At 36.2% G+C, this 18,650-nt stretch overlaps 1 protein-coding gene across 3 annotated transcripts in view; it reads left to right on the top strand.

Moving 5' to 3' along the window:
* The window catches only part of GRID1 (glutamate ionotropic receptor delta type subunit 1), a 1,107,390-nt gene that overhangs the window by 953,587 nt on the left and 135,153 nt on the right, over positions 1-18,650 (top strand). For all 3 annotated transcript variants that reach the window (XM_051982367.1, XM_051982369.1, XM_051982368.1), the window contains exons 11-12: positions 13,568-13,892; positions 15,275-15,413. In XM_051982367.1, coding sequence (XP_051838327.1) covers positions 13,568-13,892; positions 15,275-15,413 — 464 coding nt within the window. The remainder of the gene's footprint in view (positions 1-13,567; positions 13,893-15,274; positions 15,414-18,650) is intronic.

Raw genomic sequence — 18,650 nt, 5'->3', positions numbered from 1 at the left:
GTATGGATATTATTTTTCCTCATAAGTGCTTCAAAGTAGTCCTGGATTACTAAATTGCTGAGAATAGCAAAATCATCCACAAATGATCATATTGCAACATTGCTATAATTTGTACACAAAATTTCATTTTGCATGAGCACATGGAGAACTTTTGAAGTTCTTCTGAGAGCATCCTGCTCATCATTTCCCATAGAACAATAGTATTCCATCATAATCACATATTATAACTTAGTCAGTCATTCCCCAGCTAATGGATATGCTCTCAATTTTCAACACTTTTTCTTGAGAAAAGAGCAGCTATAAATATTTATATTAACATAAATCCCCTCCCTTTTGTAAAATTTAAAACTCTTTTGGGATACATGCCTAGCACTGACATTGCCAGGTCAAAGGTCTGTGATTTTATAGCCCTTTGGACACAGGTACAGACTACCCTGCAGAATATATGAATCAATTAACAATTTCTCCAGTGATGGATCAATGTTTCCTTTTCCCCCACATTTCCTACAACATTTGTCATCTAGCTCATCCACTTCTGGCTCATTAGCCAATCTAATAGGTATGAGATATTGCCTCAGAATTGGCTCAACTTGTGTGTCTCCAATAAATAGTAAGTTAGATTTTTTTTTCATTTGATTATATACAGCTTCATTAGCTCATCTGAAAATTTTTCTTATTTTTATAATTTATCAATTAGGAAATGGTTTATCCTTTTTATAAATTTGCCTTTGTTTCCTATACGTTTGAGAAATGAGGACTTCATGAGAGAAACTTGTTTAAAAACTCTTTTTGCAATTATTACTACAAACTGTATCTCTCTCTTTTAATTCTATTCACTCTTTTACCTTTCACTCTGTCCCTTCTCAAAAGTGTTTTGCTTCTGATAAACCCCTGCCCCAATATGCTCTCCCTTTAATCAAACCCTTCTTATAACCTCTTCCCCTCCTCCTGTTCTGAAGAATGAGATAGGTTTTCATATCTATGTTGAGTGAATGTTATTTCCTCTTGGACCCACTTCTTCTTAGAGTAAGCTTCACTCATTCTTCTTCAACTGCTCCTCTTCCCTATCACTGTAACAGCTTTTTCTTGACTCTTTTATGGCAAATAGTTTATACCATTCTACAGCTCCCTCTCCCTTTCTCTCAGTATGTTCTTCTCTCAGCCCTTCATTTTAATTTTTAGATATTATTCTTTCATTGTCATGTCACACCTATGCCTCCCTGCCTTTCTCTTTTTCTATTTCTCTTTATCGCTATCTCTTTGTCTCTCTGTCTCTGTCTCTGTCTCTCTGTCTGTCTGTCTATCTCTTTGTGTATATATATAGTATGTGTATATATATACATATATATATATACATATATATATTCCTTCTAACTGCTTTAATAATAAGAAAGTTCTTACAGATTACAAATATCATCTTCCCATGTAGAAATATGAATAGATTAATCTTATTAAGTTTCTCATGATTTCCCTTTTCTGATTACCCCACCCCCTTATTCTTCTCCTGAAATATATATTTGAAAGTCAGATTTTCTATTCAGCTCTGATCTTTCATCATGAATGCTTGAAAATATTATATTTTATTGGATGTTTACCTTTTTCCTGAACAATAATACTCCATTTTGCTGGGGAGCAGACTTTTGGTTGTAATCCTAGCTCCTTTGATCTCTGGAATATCATATTATAAGCCCTCTGAAGGTACAGAAGATGCTAAATCTTGTGTTGTCCTGTCAGTGGCTCCAGTATGCTTGAATTTTTACTTTCTAGGTGCTTGTAATATTTTCTCCTTGATCTGGGACTTCTGGAATTTGGCTGTAATATTCTGAGGATTTTCATCTTGGTATCTCTTTCAGAAGGTGATCAATGGATATTTTACCCTTTAGTTTTAGACTATCAGAATGGTTTTATTTGATAATTTCTTGAAAGATGAGATCTAAGAAACTATGAAAGATTTATATGAACTAATGTTGAGCAAAGCATAATAATAGCAAGGATGTTCAATGACCAACTATGAAAGACCTGGTTCTTCTCAGTGGTTTAGTGATCTAAAGCAATCCCAATAGACTTTGGACAGAAAATGTCATCTGCATCCAGAAAAAGGACAATGGAGATTGAATATAAATCAACAAATACTATATCCACTTCTTTTTTTCTGTTTTTTTCTCTCCCATGATTTTCCCCTTTTGCTCTGATTTTACTCTCCCAACATAATTTATAAATCAATATGTATTAAAATAAATATTTTTAAAAGAAAAATGAGATCTAGACTTTTTTTGATCATGACTTTCAAGTAGACTAACAATTTTAAAATTCTCTTTCCTGGATCTATAGTTCACATTAGTCTCTATTTTTTTCATTCTTTTCATTTCATTTGTTTCTTAATTCCTTATAAAGTCATTGGCTTCTTTTTGCTCACATCTAATTTAAAGGAATTATATTCCTTAGTGAGTTTTTATAGTTCCTTTCCCATTTGGCCAATTTGCTTTTTAAGGCATTCTTCTTCTCAATGGCAGTTTGTACTTCTTTTTGCATCATTCTCATTTCTCTTCACAATTTTTCCTCTACCTCTCTTAGTTTGCAAAATCTCTTTTGAGCTCTTCCATGGCCTGAGACCAATTCTTATTTTTCTTGGAGGCTTTGGATGTAGGAGTTTTGATTTCATTATCTTATTCTGAGTGTGTGGTTTGATTTTCCTTGTCACCCTAGTAACTTTTAAGGGTCAGAATTTTTTTCTGCTGTTTGCTCATTTTCTCAGCCTGTTACTAGGCTTTCAATTCTTTATTAAAGTAGGGCTCTGTTTCCAGACTGAGGAGTCCAATATCCCAAGCTGCAGTGATTTTCTGCAGCTGTTTTCAGAGATCCTTCTATGGACCTGTAAGCTTTCAGTTCTTCCAAAGTGGTATGATCCATGGAGAAGTGCATTTATTATTCCCCTGACCTACACTCTGATCTGTACTCTTTTCTGTTCTGGAACTTTGAGGAGAATGCCTGTTATACTATTCTAGAATATTAGCACCTTTCCTACCTCTGCAACTGTAATCTAGGACTGTGTCCAGGTTCTGAGTATGGGCTAAGCAATAGAGTCCTGCCTCAGTGTTAGAAAAGGATCCCTGGTCCTTTTGACCAGTTGTTCTTGACCCTTTTACTATCTGTCAGCTAAGAAGTCTGGAAGCCACCACCAGTGCTCCTCCTGCTGCTTTTGTACCCATCACCAGTTCAGTGGCTTCCAAGCCCACTCTTAGTTTGCTGGTTTCCCAAAGCCCTCCCATCCTACTGAGACAAATCTTTCCTGTCAACCTTCTAATTCACTTGGTGTCTGTGCTGAGAGGTCCAGAAAGGGCAACTACTGGCACTGATTAAGATGTTTGTTTGCTCCTGGTTTGATGGGGACAGGGGCGGGAACTGTGATAGTATTACATTACTGCTGATCCTCCAAGTTGTCTTTGGCTGGAAAAGTATTTGATTCTGTATTTTTGTGCATTCTGATTCTCTAAAATTTGTTTTGAATCATTATTTTTTCCCTATTAAATAGTATTTTATTTTTCCAATTATATGCAAAGATAATTTTCAACATTCTTCCTTGCAAAACCTTAGGTTCCAAATTTTTGTCCCTCCCCTTTCCCCCATCCTCTTATCTAGACAGCAAGAAATCTGATATAGTTTTAATGTGCCATCCTTCTAAGCATATTTACATATTTATCATGCTGCACAAGAAAAATCTGATCAAAAGGAGAAAAACATGAAAAGAAAAGCAATAAGAACAACACAAAGGTGAAAATACTTTACTAAAAAGCTTTACTTTTTAAAGAAAATTCTCTGCTTTGATTCACGTTTGGATTCCAGTTTTCTGTCTGAATTTGGATGGCTCTTTCCATCATAAGTCAATTGGAATTGCTTTAAATAATCTCTGAAAAGAGACAAATCCATTACAGTAGTTCATCATATAATTTTCTTGTTATTGTGTATAGTGTTCTCTTGGTTCTGCTTACTTCACTTAGCATCCAGCCTTTTCTGAAATCAGCCTGTTTGCCATTTTTTTTAATAACACAATTATATTCCATTACTTTAATATATCATAACTTGTTCAGCCATTTCCCAACTGATGGACAGCCACTAAATTTCCAGTTTTTTGTCACTACAGAAAAATGGCTGCTACAAATATTTTTATACATGTGAGTCCTTTTCACTCTTTTATGATCTCTTTGGGATACAGACCCAGTAGAGACACTGCTGGATCAAAAGGTATGCACAATTTTATAGCCCTTTGGGCATAATTCCAAATTTCTTTTCAGAATGATTGGATTATTTTACAACTCTACCAATAATTTATCAGTGTCCCAATTTTCCCACATTACCTCCAACATTTATATTATCTTTTTGTGTCATCTTATCAATTTGATAGGTGTGAAGTGATACCTCAGAGTTGTCATGCTTTGCATTTCTCTAGTCAATAATGATTTAGAACATTTTTATATAATTAAAATGGTTTTAATTTCTTTGTCTGAAAATTTTCTGTTCATATCTTTTGACCATTTATTAATGATGATTGACTTTTAGTCTTAAGAATAAATTTGAGTGAATTCTCTATATATTTTAGAAATGGGGCTTTTATAAGAAACATGTTGTAAAATTTTCCCACAGCTTTCTGCTTCCCTTCCAATCTTGGCTACATGAGTTTTTGTTTGTGCAAAATCTTTTTTTTAATTTAATGTAATCAGTGTTAACCATTTTGCATATCATAGTGTTCTCAAGTTCTTCTTTGGCCATAAATTCCTCCCTTCTCCACAGATCTGAGAGATAGACTATGCCTTGTTCTCCTAATTTTCTTATAGTATCATCTTTTATTGCCTAAATCATGAACTATTTTCACCTTATCTTGGAATAGGGTATTACTTATTGTCAATGCCTTTTTTCTATCATACGATTTTCCAGTTTTTCCAGCAAATAGTAATTATTTTAAAGTATATAAAAAAGTCTGATGGAAAAATTGGATAATTCCCTGTCTTTTCTCTGACATCTTGGCTCTGTTTCATGAGAAGATCATTTTGGATACACATTAATTAAGCATCTAATATTTATCAAGCACTGTGCTGTGGGTAGGGTAGACAAATAGGGAAAAAAAAGAAAGAAAAACCTCTTTCCTCAAGGATCTTGACTTTCTGTAGAAAATAATAATAATTATATATATATATATATACACACATATGTGTGTGTGTGTGTAGATAGATAGATAGATAGATAGATCTAGCTATTTGCAATTTATAAAGAATTTTCTTTTTTTCATAATCGTGGGGTAGAGATTGGTACAGCTATTGTCATACCCATCATAAAGTGGAGAAAACTGATTATTATAACATAAGTGATTTATCCCAGATAATATATCTAGTAAGTATTTGAGACAGTTCAGTATCTGAACCAAGGAATTTTGATATCAAATTCTATACTTGAAGATGAAAGGTAAACAGGAAAGGGTAAATGTTTTTAGGAGTAAACAAAATGGAAAATGAAAAAAAAAAGCCTATTGTGGGATTAAATGAAAATGGGATTAAGTGAAAATGATATAATGAGAATTGTCAAAAAATGTGATTGTTATTATCTGTTTCGAGAAGTGTTGGGCTCCCTACTCAGCAGAAGTCCTCCAGAAAAGATTAAGTAACCTTTTATTTGAGATGTAGTAGCTTTTTGTTTTTTTTTTTTGTTTTTTGTTTTTATTTTTTAAATTTTTTATTTAATAATTACATTATATTGACACTCGTTTCTGTTCCAATTTTTTCCCCCCTCCCTCCCTCCACCCCCTCCCCTAGATGGCAAGCAGTCCTTTATATGTTGGATATGTTGCAGTATATCCTAGATACAATATATGTTTGCAGAACCGAACAGTTCTCTTGTTGCACAGGGAGAATTGGATTCAGAAGGTATAAATAATCCGGGAAGAAAAACAAAAATGCAGATAGTTTACATTCGTTTCCCAGTGTTCTTTCTTTGGGTGTAGCTGCTTTTGTCCGTCATTTATCAATTGAAACTCAGGTCTCTTTGTCAAAGAAATCCACTTCCATCAAAATATGTCCTCATACAATATCGTTGTCGAAGTGTATAATGATCTCCTGGTTCTGCTCATTTCACTTAGCATCAGTTCATGTAAGTCTCGCCAAGCCTCTCTGTATTCATCCTGCTGGTCATTTCTTACAGAACAATAATATTCCATAACATTCATATACCACAATTTACCCAGCCATTCTCCAATTGATGGGCATCCATTCATTTTCCAGTTTCTAGCCACTACGAACAGGGCTGCTACAAACATTTTGGCACATACAGGTCCCTTTCCCTTCTTTAGTATTTCTTTGGGATATAAGCCCAATAGAAACACTGCTGGATCAAAGGATATGCACATTTTGATAATTTTTTGGGCATAATTCCAGATTGCTCTCCAGAATGGTTGGATTCGTTCACAACTCCACCAACAATGCATTAGTGTCCCAGTTTTCCCGCATCCCCTCCAACATTCATCATTATTTTTTCCTGTCATCTTAGCCAATCTGACAGGTGTGTAGTGGTATCTCAGAGTTGTCTTAATTTGCATTTCTCTGATCAATAATGATTTGGAACACTCTTTCATATGAGTGGTAATAGTTTCAATCTCATCCTCTGAAAATTGTCTGTTCATATCCTTTGACCATTTATCAATTGGAGAATGGCTTGATTTCTTATAAATTTGAGTCAGTTCTCTATATATTTTGGAAATGAGGCCTTTATCAGAACCTTTAACTGTGAAAATGTTTTCCCAGTTTGTTGCTTCCCTTCTAATCTTGTTTGCATTAGTTTTATTTGTACAAAGGCTTTTTAATTTGATGTAATCGAAATTTTCTATTCTGTGATCAGTAATGGTCTCTAGTTCATCTTTGGTCACAAATTTCTTTCTCCTCCACAAGTCTGAGAGATAAACTATTCTATGTTCCTCTAATTTATTTATAATCTCGTTCTTTATGCCTAGGTCATAGACCCATTTTGATCTTATCTTGGTATATGGTGTTAAGTGTGGGTCCATGCCTAATTTCTGCCATACTAATTTCCAATTATCCCAGCAGTTTTTATCAAATAATGAATTCTTTTCCCAGAAGTTAGGGGCTTTGGGTTTGTCAAACACTAGATTGCTATAATTGACTATTCTGTCTTGTGAGCCTAGCCTTTTCCACTGATCCACTAATCTATTTCTTAGCCAATACCAACAGGGCTGCTACAAACATTTTGGCACATACAGGTCCCTTTCCCTTCTTTAGTATTTCTTTGGGATATAAGCCCAATAGAAACACTGCTGGATCAAAGGGTATGCACAATTTGATAATTTTTTGGGCATAATTCCAGATTGCTCTCCAGAATGGTTGGATTCGTTCACAACTCCACCAACAATGCATTAGTGTCCCAGTTTTCCCGCATCCCCTCCAACATTCATCATTATTTTTTCCTGTCATCTTAGCCAATCTGACAGGTGTGTAGTGGTATCTCAGAGTTGTCTTAATTTGCATTTCTCTGATCAATAATGATTTGGAACACTCTTTCATATGAGTGGTAATAGTTTCAATCTCATCCTCTGAAAATTGTCTGTTCATATCCTTTGACCATTTATCAATTGGAGAATGGCTTGATTTCTTATAAATTTGAGTCAGTTCTCTATATATTTTGGAAATGAGGCCTTTATCAGAACCTTTAACTGTGAAAATGTTTTCCCAGTTTGTTGCTTCCCTTCTAATCTTGTTTGCATTAGTTTTATTTGTACAAAGGCTTTTTAATTTGATGTAATCGAAATTTTCTATTCTGTGATCAGTAATGGTCTCTAGTTCATCTTTGGTCACAAATTTCTTTCTCCTCCACAAGTCTGAGAGATAAACTATTCTATGTTCCTCTAATTTATTTATAGTCTCGTTCTTTATGCCTAGGTCATAGACCCATTTTGATCTTATCTTGGTATATGGTGTTAAGTGTGGGTCCATGCCTAATTTCTGCCATACTAATTTCCAATTATCCCAGCAGTTTTTATCAAATAATGAATTCTTTTCCCAGAAGTTAGGGGCTTTGGGTTTGTCAAACACTAGATTGCTATAATTGACTATTCTGTCTTGTGAGCCTAGCCTTTTCCACTGATCCACTAATCTATTTCTTAGCCAATACCAAATGGTTTTGGTGACTGCTGCTTTATAATATAATTTTAGATCAGGTACAGCTAGGCCACCTTCATTTGATTTTTTTTTCATTAATTCCCTTGAGATTCTCGACTTTTTATTGTTCCATATGAATTTTGTTGTTATTTTTTCTAGATCAATAAAATATTTTCTTGGAAGTCTGATTGGTATAGCACTAAATAAATAGATTAGTTTAGGGAGTATTGTCATCTTTATTATGTTCGCTCGGCCGATCCAAGAGCACTTAATATTTTTCCAATTATTTAAGTCTGACTTTATTTGTGTGGAGACTTTTTTATAATTTTGCTCATATAATTCCTGACTTTCCTTTGGTAGATAGATTCCCAAATATTTTATGGTATCAACAGTTATTCTGAATGGAATTTCTCTTTGTATCTCTTGCTGTTGGGTTTTGTTGGTGATGTATAAAAATGCTGAGGATTTATGGGGATTTATTTTGTAGCCAGCTACTTTGCTAAAATTATGAATTATTTCCAATAGCTTTTTGGTAGAATCTCTGGGGTTCTCTAGGTATACCATCATATCATCTGCAAAGAGTGATAGTTTGGTTTCCTCATTGCCTACTCTAATTCCTTTTATATCTTTCTCGACTCTTATTGCCGAGGCTAGTGTTTCTAATACGATATTAAATAATAATGGTGATAGTGGGCAACCTTGCTTCACTCCAGATCTTACTGGGAAAGGTTCCAGTTTTTCCCCATTGCATATGATGCTTACTGATGGTTTTAAATATATGCTCCTGACTATTTTAAGGAAAAGTCCATTTATTCCTATGCTCTCAAGTGTTTTTATTAGGAATGGATGTTGGATTTTATCAAATGCTTTTTCTGCATCTATTGAGATGATCATGTGGTTTTTGTTTGTTTGGTTATTGATATAGTCAATTATGCTAATAGTTTTCCTAATATTGAACCAGCCCTGCATTCCTGGTATAAATCCTACTTGGTCATAGTGTATTATCCTGGTGACAATTTTCTGTAATCTTTTTGCTAATATTTTATTTAAGATTTTAGCATCAATATTCATTAGGGAGATTGGTCTATAATTTTCTTTCTCTGTTTTCAGCCTACCTGGTTTAGGTATCAGTACCATATCTGTGTCATAAAAGGAGTTTGGTAGGACTCCTTCAATCCCTATTTTTTCAAATAGTTTATATAACATTGGAGTTAATTGTTCTTTAAATGTTTGGTAGAATTCACATGTAAATCCATCTGGTCCTGGGGATTTTTTCTTAGGGAGTTGATTGATAGTTTGTTCTATTTCTTTTTCTGAGATGGGACTGTTTAGGATATTTACTTCTTCCTCTGTTAGTTTGGGCAAGCTGTATTTTTGGAGGTATTTTTCTATTTCATTTAAGTTGTCGAATTTATTGGCATAAAGTTGGGCAAAGTAACTCCTAATTATTGCTCTAATTTCCTCTTCGTTAGTGGTGAGTTCTCCCTTTTCATTTTTAAGACTAACAATTTGATTTTCCTCTTTCCTTTTTTTAATCAGATTTACTAAGGGTTTGTCTATTTTGTTGGTTTTTTCATAGAACCAACTCTTAGTTTTATTAATCAATTCAATAGTTTTTTTACTTTCAATTTTATTGATCTCACCTTTTACTTTTAGAATTTCAAGTTTAGTGTTTGACTGGGGGTTTTTAATTTGTTCCTTTTCTAGCATTTTTAATTGCAAACCCAATTCATTGACCTTCTCTTTCTCTATTTTATACAAATAGGCCTCTAGAGATATGAAATTTCCCCTTATTACCGCTTTGGCTGCATCCCATACATTTTGGTATGATGTCTCATTATTATCGTTTTCTTGGGTGAAGTTATTAATTATGTCTATGATTTGCTGTTTCACCCAATCATTCTTTAGTATGAGATTATTTAGTTTCCAATTATTTTTTGGTCTACTTCCCCCTGCTTTTTTGTTGAATGTAATTTTCATTGCATCGTGGTCTGAAAAGGATGCATTTACTATTTCTGCCTTACTACATTTGAGTTTGAGGTTTTTATGTCCTAATATATGGTCAATTTTTGTATAGGTTCCATGAACTGCTGAAAAGAAAGTGTATTCCTTTCTGTCTCCATTACATTTTCTCCAGAGATCTATCATATCTAGCTTTTCTAGTATTCTGTTTACCTCTTTGACTTCTTTCTTATTTATTTTCTGGTTTGATTTATCTAATTCTGAGAGTGCAAGGTTAAGATCTCCCACTATTATAGTTTTACTGTCTATTTCTTCTTGCAGCTCTCTTAGTTTCTCTTTTAAGAATTTAGATGCTACCCCACTTGGTGCATATATGTTTAATATAGATAGTGCTTCATTATCCATGCTACCCTTTAGCAAGATATAGTGTCCTTCCTTATCTCTTTTAATTAGGTCAATTTTTGCTTTAGCTTGATCTGAGATCAGGATGGCTGCCCCTGCTTTTTTGACTTCACCTGAAGCATAGTAGATTTTGCTCTAACCTTTTACCTTTAACCTGCATGTATCTCCCCGCTTCAGGTGTGTTTCCTGTAAGCAACATATTGTAGGATTCTGGCTTTTAATCCATTCTGCTAGCCGCTTCCTCTTTATGGGGGAGTTTACCCCGTTCACGTTTATGGTTAGAATGACCAATTCTGTATTACTTGCCATCTTGTTAACCCCGGTTTATGCTTTCCTCCCTTCTTTCCCCTTTCCCCCCCTTCCAAGTATTAAGCTTGTGAGCACCCCTTGCTTCTCACAGCCCTCCCTTTTTAGTGTCCCTCTCCCCGCCTTAGAGTTCCTCCCCCTATCTTACCCCTTTCCCTCCCAGTTCCCGTATTCCCTTCCGCTTAGCTTATTCCTTCCCTTTCCACTTTTCCCTTCTCACTTTTCAATGAGATGGGAGAAGTTTCACCATAGATTGAATATGTCTTAAGATTTTTCACTTAAAGCCAATTCTGAAGGCAGTAAGATACCCACTATATTCATCCCCCTCCATTCTTTCTCTCAGATATAATAGGTTTCCTATGCCTCTTCATGAAATGTACTACCCCCACTTTACCCTTTTTCTGGTACAATGTCCTTTCCACATCAATTTCTAGAACAAGATATACATGTATTCTTTATACATCTATATAGTCAAAATATAGTTCCCAAGATTAATCTTTACCTTTTTAGATTTCTCTTGAGTTCTATATTTGTAGATCAAACTTTTTGTTAAGTTCTGGTTTTTTCATCAGAAATAGATGAAATTCGCTTACTTCGTTGAATGTCCATCTTCTTCCCTGGAAAAAGATGCTCATTCTCGCTGGGTAAGTTATTTTTGGTTGCATACCAAGTTCCTTAGCCTTTCGGAATATCATATTCCAGGCCCTTCGATCTTTTAATGTGGATGCTGCCAGATCCTGGGTGATCCTTATTGTGGCTCCTTGATACTTGAATTGGGTTTTTCTAGCCGCTTGCAATATTTTTTCTTTCATCTGAGGGTTCTGGCATTTGGCCACTATATTCCTTGGTGTTTTGATTTTAGGATCCCTTTCAGTGGGTGATCGATGAATCCTTTCAATGTTTATTTTTTCCTCTGTTCCTATGACTTCTGGGCAGTTCTCTTTGATAATTTCCTGGAAGACAGTGTCCAGGCTCTTTTTTTCATCATGTTTTTCTGGGAGTCCAATGATTCTCAGATTGTCTCTCCTGGATCTGTTTTCCAGGTCTGTTGTCTTCCCCAGAAGGTATTTCACATTTTTCTCCATTGTTTGATTTTTTTGGATTTGCTTGACTGATTCTTCTTGTCTCCTCGAGTCATTCAATTCCACTTGTTCAATTCTGATTTTCAGTGAAGTATTCTCTTCACTCACTTTTTTAAAATCTTTCTCTAATTGTCCAATTGAGTTCTTTTGTTCTGTGGAATTTTTTTCCATTTCGCCAATTTTGTTTTTTAGAGAGCTGTTTTCTGTTTCCAGTTCACTAATCCTATTTTTCAAGGATTTTACTTCTTTATCCACTCTCTCTTTAACTGAATTCTCCAGGCTCTTTTGCCAAGCCTCCCTCTCCTTTTCCCAAGCTTCCTTCTCCTTTTGCCAAGCCTCACTCTGCTTTCCCCATTTTTCTTCTAGCTCCCTTGTGAGAGCCTTTTTAATCACTTCTATGAGGTTCATCTGTGCTGAGGAACAGATGATCTCCTCCTTTGGGGAATCACCTGGGGACTGCCTGTTTTTAGTCTCCTCAGGATTTAGAGTCTGCTCTCTATCTGTGTAGAAGCTGTCAAGGGTTAAAGTCCTCTTCAGCTTCTTGCTCATTCTGTCTATTAATCAGAGACAAACTACCAAAGAAAAACAGAAAAAACTGGAGTCTTTCTTTGGGGGGGGGGCTGGGTGTGTTATCGAGCTTCCTCTACAGACTGCAGGGGGCAGCAGTGAGGCACTAGCAGGACTGTGCTGCGCCTGCGCTCTGAGATCCCAAAGCGTGCTGAGTCACTGAGGGGGGGGGAAGGGGGGCGGCCAGGTCCTGAGAGACTCCAGCTGTTTGGGGTTGTATTCTTCAGCCCCGGTGTTTTTAGCTTCTCTGCTGGGCTGCTGACTTGCTGCAGGTTCCAAACCTGTAGCGAAGCTCTCCCCGCAGAGACGGCTGCGATCACTCTCCACCCCCTCTCCAGTCTGCTCCTGCGCCCTCACTGCCGCTGCCCGCCGCCTGCGCCCGATCTAAAACCGCCCCAGCCCTCCAGTAAAGACAGACCTTTCTTGGCGGATCTCAAGGATGGCTTCTCTTGGTAACTATTTGTGGGTTTTTTTCAGTCAAGCATTGATTCAGAGGCTTGTAATGAAGTGGATAGTGAGAGAAAGCGCGGAGCTTATGCAACTGTGAGCCTCTTCTCCGCCATCTTAACCGGAAGTCCGCTTTTTGTTTTTTATTTAAAAGTTGTGTTGTCTGACTCCTAAAGTACTTTTCAAGTCTTAGATTCTATGAATTAAATCTGGGATTTCTAAAGGAATGAGCAGGTTGAAAAGGTAAGGAACAGAGTAGAATTGACTTGTATATAGGCAAATCTGGTATTAAGATTTTCCCCAGAGATGATTGAATTACCATATAAGGGATATGGTAGACTATACAGAGTAAGTATCAGTGTGGTCATAGTAAATGATTTGACCTTTTTGGTGGTTCCAGCCACAAACCCTGACTATAGTTGTGAGTGAAAATGAATAAAATGCAGCTGATTTAGTGGAAGACAGTTCCCGAAGGAAATGTGGAGAATGATTTTGAATAAAACAATACAGTACAAACAAATATACTTTGGGGTACAGGAGACTGATGATAAACATGGGTATCCGCTCTTTATGTAAAATAGCCATTCTTTCTGTGAAACATAGGGACCTTCAAAAACAGATAAGATGCTTAACTTTGTTTTTCAGAAAGCAGACATGGCGATCTCAGCCATCACTATCACACCAGAGCGGGAGAGTGTCGTAGACTTCAGCAAACGGTACATGGATTACTCAGTGGGGATTCTTATCAAGAAGCCAGAAGAAAAAATCAACATTTTCTCCCTCTTTGCTCCTTTTGACTTCGCTGTTTGGGCCTGCATTGCAGCAGCCATCCCCGTGGTTGGTGTCTTGATATTTGTATTGAACCGGATACAGGCCGTCAGATTGCAGAACTCTTCACAATCTAGTCCATCAGCATCCTCCACCCTTCACAGTGCCATATGGATTGTCTATGGAGCCTTTGTACAGCAAGGTATGTTGTAGATCTTTATTCAGGTCTCTTGAAAGGAAGAAAGGAAGGAAAGAAGGAAGGGAGAAAGGAAGGGAAGAAGGAAGAAAGGGAGAAAGAAAAGAAGGAAAGGGGAAGAGAGAGAGAAAGAGAGAGAGAAACAGACAGACAGACAGACAAAAAGGAGAGAGAGAGAGAAGGAAAGAAGAAAAGAAACAAAGAAAAAGAGAGAGAGAAAAAGAAAAAGAGAGAGAAATAAAGGTTTAAAATAACTTATCCAGTTCTATATCATTACTAAGGACTTATAGAATTCTTTCAGTTTCAGTTCTTCCTAGAAATGAATAAAATGATATCAGACTAAACTTTACATTCTACTTCTTCACTTTAATTAGAATTAACTTAGAAAAAAAATTGGGTTTGCTTTCATTTTTTATTTGATTTTATCTTGGTGGATCATTTTGTACAAAATGTTGTCAAATGAAAACTGACTTTCTGCTTAATTTAAAGAAATTTATGTGGAAGGGAAAACACTGAGATTATTTAGCAAGGATCCAAACAGGAACCCAAGCATTCTTGAGGTGATTAGTGCTTATGCATTTTCATAGCTTTTCGGGCAGCATTCTGTGATGTTATGGAATTGTCAAATTTTGGCTGCAAACTACAAATTCACATAGCTCCTAATGTGATTTTTGGCCTTGATTCTCGCCTCACAAAAGCCTGGTGGGCTGGAGAAAAGCAATAAGCCCCTGAGAGCCTTCTTAAGCAACCACCTAAGGGACCTAGGAGAAATAATTGGACTCATAGGGGCAGCCTTTGACTAAAAGTCAAACATAATAATTCTCAGAACATTCTAAAAAAGATTCATCAAGGGAAGCTAGGATATTAATAATAAAAAAAAAAAACATGGCATGGCACATCATGCCATCATGTTTTTTGAAGGCTGAAAAGAAAAAAAAAAGCACAAGGATCCATGGTTGGGAAGTAATGTCATATTTATATATTTTTTTCCTGAACATGAAATGTAAATTGAAAATTGGAAAAATCCCAAATCATAGCTTGGGGCCTTGAAGGTTTTATATCACATAGAAATAATGTATAAGACTACCAATGAAGTCATTTTTAAAAAATCAAAGGCAGTCTGCTTTAAGTTTTGACAAGTTTTGTGTTACTTGACTGTTAATACTGGTAAGACTGTGTCTTGGAACCTTCATAGTGGATCCCTGAGTTTCCAGTGGTTTTCATGGGTGTCCTTTTTTCATTTGGATAAGGACAAAATGAGAAACAAGCCAAAAGGCAGCTCTGATTGATTACCAATGTCATTGATGGAAATAAAGATGATAGTGATCTTTGAATGGTGATTGGGGAAGGGAGCCACCAAGCCTCTTCACATTCTCTGCTTCTTTTAGGGGGAGAATCACCTACAAACTCCATGGCCATGCGCATTGTAATGGGGAGCTGGTGGCTTTTCACCTTAATTGTCTGTTCATCTTATACGGCAAATCTTGCTGCCTTCCTTACAGTGTCACGGATGGATAATCCCATAAGGTAAGAAAAAAACCTTTCCTCATTCAGTACTAAAGTTCAGGGTTGTAGATTAAAAAGGCATAAAGTGTGTGTGTGTGTGTGTGTGTGTGTGTGTGTGTGTGTGTGTGTGTGTGTGTATGTTCTAAGTCAAATAAATGGATTCCCTTAATGAAAGATCCTGAAAATTCCCTGTCTTATTATTATTATCATTATCGTTGTTGTTGTTGTTGCTGCTGCTGCTGTTGCTGCTTTTGTTGTTATTATTATCATTTCTCTAAGTTGAGAACTCACTGGGAGCAAACTTCCAAAAAAAGGAAAATCCTTTTGAGACAGGTACCTTGTGGCTTGTGGCCTTAGGATTAATTGTTGTACCTCACAATATCCAAACCAAATTAACTTCTGGGCAGGTTGCCTATAAATTACTTTTTCCTTATTCAACTAGGCTAGATCCTTATTGTATTCAGCTATTGCTATGCCTGAATCCAGCTGACTCTGTTATTTGCCTTAGGTTCTGACATCTCTGATGATCCCTTTGGCCTTTCAAAGCTTTTATGTTTGCGACCTGGTCAAGTCTATCTCTGGAGATTCACTTTCCCAATTACTTAAAATTAGGGAAAAAAATACACCCCCTAATAGGCACACACACACACACACACACACACACATACATGCACACACACACACACACACACACACACACACATATACTCCAGGTACTTAGGTTGGTGACTGAGGAATGGAGAAAAAGCACCTAGCTCCTCTTACCTCCCCAACAGGTGACTAACTGCAGTTCTCCCTGGCAGGAATAAAAAGCAAAATAAAGTCAGTTAAAGGGACATATTGAATAGTTTATATGCAAACTCTTTTATGGCTTCATGCCCCCTGAGCCATCAGGCCTTCTGGTTTCAAAGCCAGTTAGAAGGCTTTCTGCCATAAAACAGTTCTAAACTCTAAACCATCATGACAAAACCAGGTTTCAAAATTCCACATATTGGATTGGCAGTAGGTAGAGAATGTGAGTGCCTGCCCCAAGGATTGGGACCTTCTAGAGAATTTACCAATAAATTATTGTTTCAGGGATGAGAGTTTTCCAAATCAAAGAAATTATAGTTTCAGATTAATTTACACATTTATATGTAAGATGAAGAAATGGAAGAAGGCAATTATTTGTTAAATGCTTATTATATGCCAGGAACTGTGCAAAACCTTTTGCAGATATTAATTTATTCATACCATTTGATTGAATGAAATAATATTTGAAAAGCACTTAGTTTAGTGTCTCCCACAAAGTAAGTATTTAATGAATCCTGATTCCCTTTCCCTTCCTTATATATACTGTAGTGTATATATATATATATACTGTGAAAAGTAGGGACCAAGACATAGCCATAGATAAATTAAATGGACTCTCCTTCCAAGAAGACAGATGAGTCATATAATCACATGTGGTTTAGTTGACTCCCTGAATCCCCCCTGAATCTGAACCTAGTAGTCTGGGCATCACCAATGGACTTTTTTGTGGCCATTGGACTTTAATTATTTTGGAGGAGAGAGTAATGACTTTACGTGCCTCTATCTCACTTAAATCCAATTCACTTGCAAGTAGACAACATTCAAAATACGGAAAGTCAAGTATGAATCTCTTAATTCCTTAACTTTGACCTTGACTAAGTGTAGCCATCTGACTGGCTGCTCTAGCCTCCAGCATCTAAGGAACATATTTCTTTAATTTTACCAGCCAGCTATGTTTTTGATTATCCTTATTTCCAAATCAAATGCAATCCTCCCTCTTTCAGGTCATCCTATGGCCCAGGAAGGGAACTTTGCCATTAATGGTAGTATCTGATACTTTTGAAATGAGATCAAATTCATCAATCTCACATGCAAGACACTGTGCACAAAATTGGGAAAAAATGCAAAGTTGAGATGAGATAGAATCCTTACTCTATCAAGGGGCATCTGGGTAGCACAGATAGAGTGCTAGGACTGGAATCACAAAAATCTGAGAGGTTTAGACACTTACTAGCTGTGTGACCCTGGGCATGTCATTCAATCCTGTTTGTCTCAGTTTCCTCATTTGTGAAATGAGCTGGAGAAGGAAATGGCAAATTATTCAGTATTTATACCAAAAATGCCAAAAGAAATCATTAACAGTCATTCATAGCTGAAATAACTGAACAGTAACAATAATAGAGTCTTTATACTCACACCAAAAAGCTATAATTTGTTAAGGGACAGATCAATTCTCTGAAAGCCTCCACAGTTGTGGATCATAACATCTGAAGGAGTTGTAGGGCAGCCTTTGCTAACACAGGTGTTGCGGACTGGGAATGAGATAAATTGGAGGCAGAGGAAAGAGGAGAGAAGTCAGACGACACAATGGCCTCTCAGTCAGAGAGGTCAGAGAATAGCAACTGCCTTTCATTCTCCTTGTGTCATCCTCTCACAAGAGGAGATCCATTCTGTGTTGGATCTCCAGCAGTCACTGATAAGCAGTTGCTTATCAGGTTGGAAAATGTTTATACCATTTATACCCGTGTATTCCAACAATAATTCACAAAAATACATGAAAACATCTTAGGAGGAATGCAGTTTTAGATGAGGTCTGAATGTAGGACAAGGATATATATATATATGTGTGTGTGTGTGTGTGTGTGTGTGTGTGTGTGGTGTGTGTGTGTAAAGTTTATTTCAAGAAAGAAAAAAGTTTCCCTCTTTTTTGTATCTATCAACATAAATGCATAGTGATCTGGAGGGAGAGACAAAAGATTACCATACTAGTTGGATAAAGTTGGTCAAGACATTTAAGTCAAATCTTCCTACAAGACCTTTCTAGGTGTATCTTCTGTGATCTAATGACTAAAAGGTGACAGTGTTTTTATTAGCTGTTGGTTTATTTTGTTTTTGTTTTATTTTTAAGGAGTAGTTCTAGTCTGATGATTTTATTCTTTTAGGGAGTGCTTGGTGAGGACACCAAACTATCAATCAATTAACACACTTTTAGAATGCTATGTTCCAGGAACTCTGTGAAGCATTGGAGATACAAAAAAGAGGGGAAAGCATACATATATAATTATATCAAGACAATATATACAGGTATATGGAAGGTTACCTAAGTGTAAGAGGTGGTAGCCAGTGGGATTACTGGAAAAGATAATCTTTGAACAGAGTCTTGAAAAATACTAGGGATTCTCTAAAAATGAGATAAGTAAAGGGAGTGTTCCAGGTATGGTATCAGCCATGTCAGTATGAAATCCC

The sequence above is a fragment of the Antechinus flavipes genome, chromosome 2 (assembly GCF_016432865.1).
Source record: "Antechinus flavipes isolate AdamAnt ecotype Samford, QLD, Australia chromosome 2, AdamAnt_v2, whole genome shotgun sequence".
NCBI lineage: Eukaryota > Metazoa > Chordata > Mammalia > Dasyuromorphia > Dasyuridae > Antechinus > Antechinus flavipes.
The sequence above is the reverse complement of the archived record's forward strand: the minus strand, read 5'-3'. Positions and strand labels throughout refer to the sequence as shown.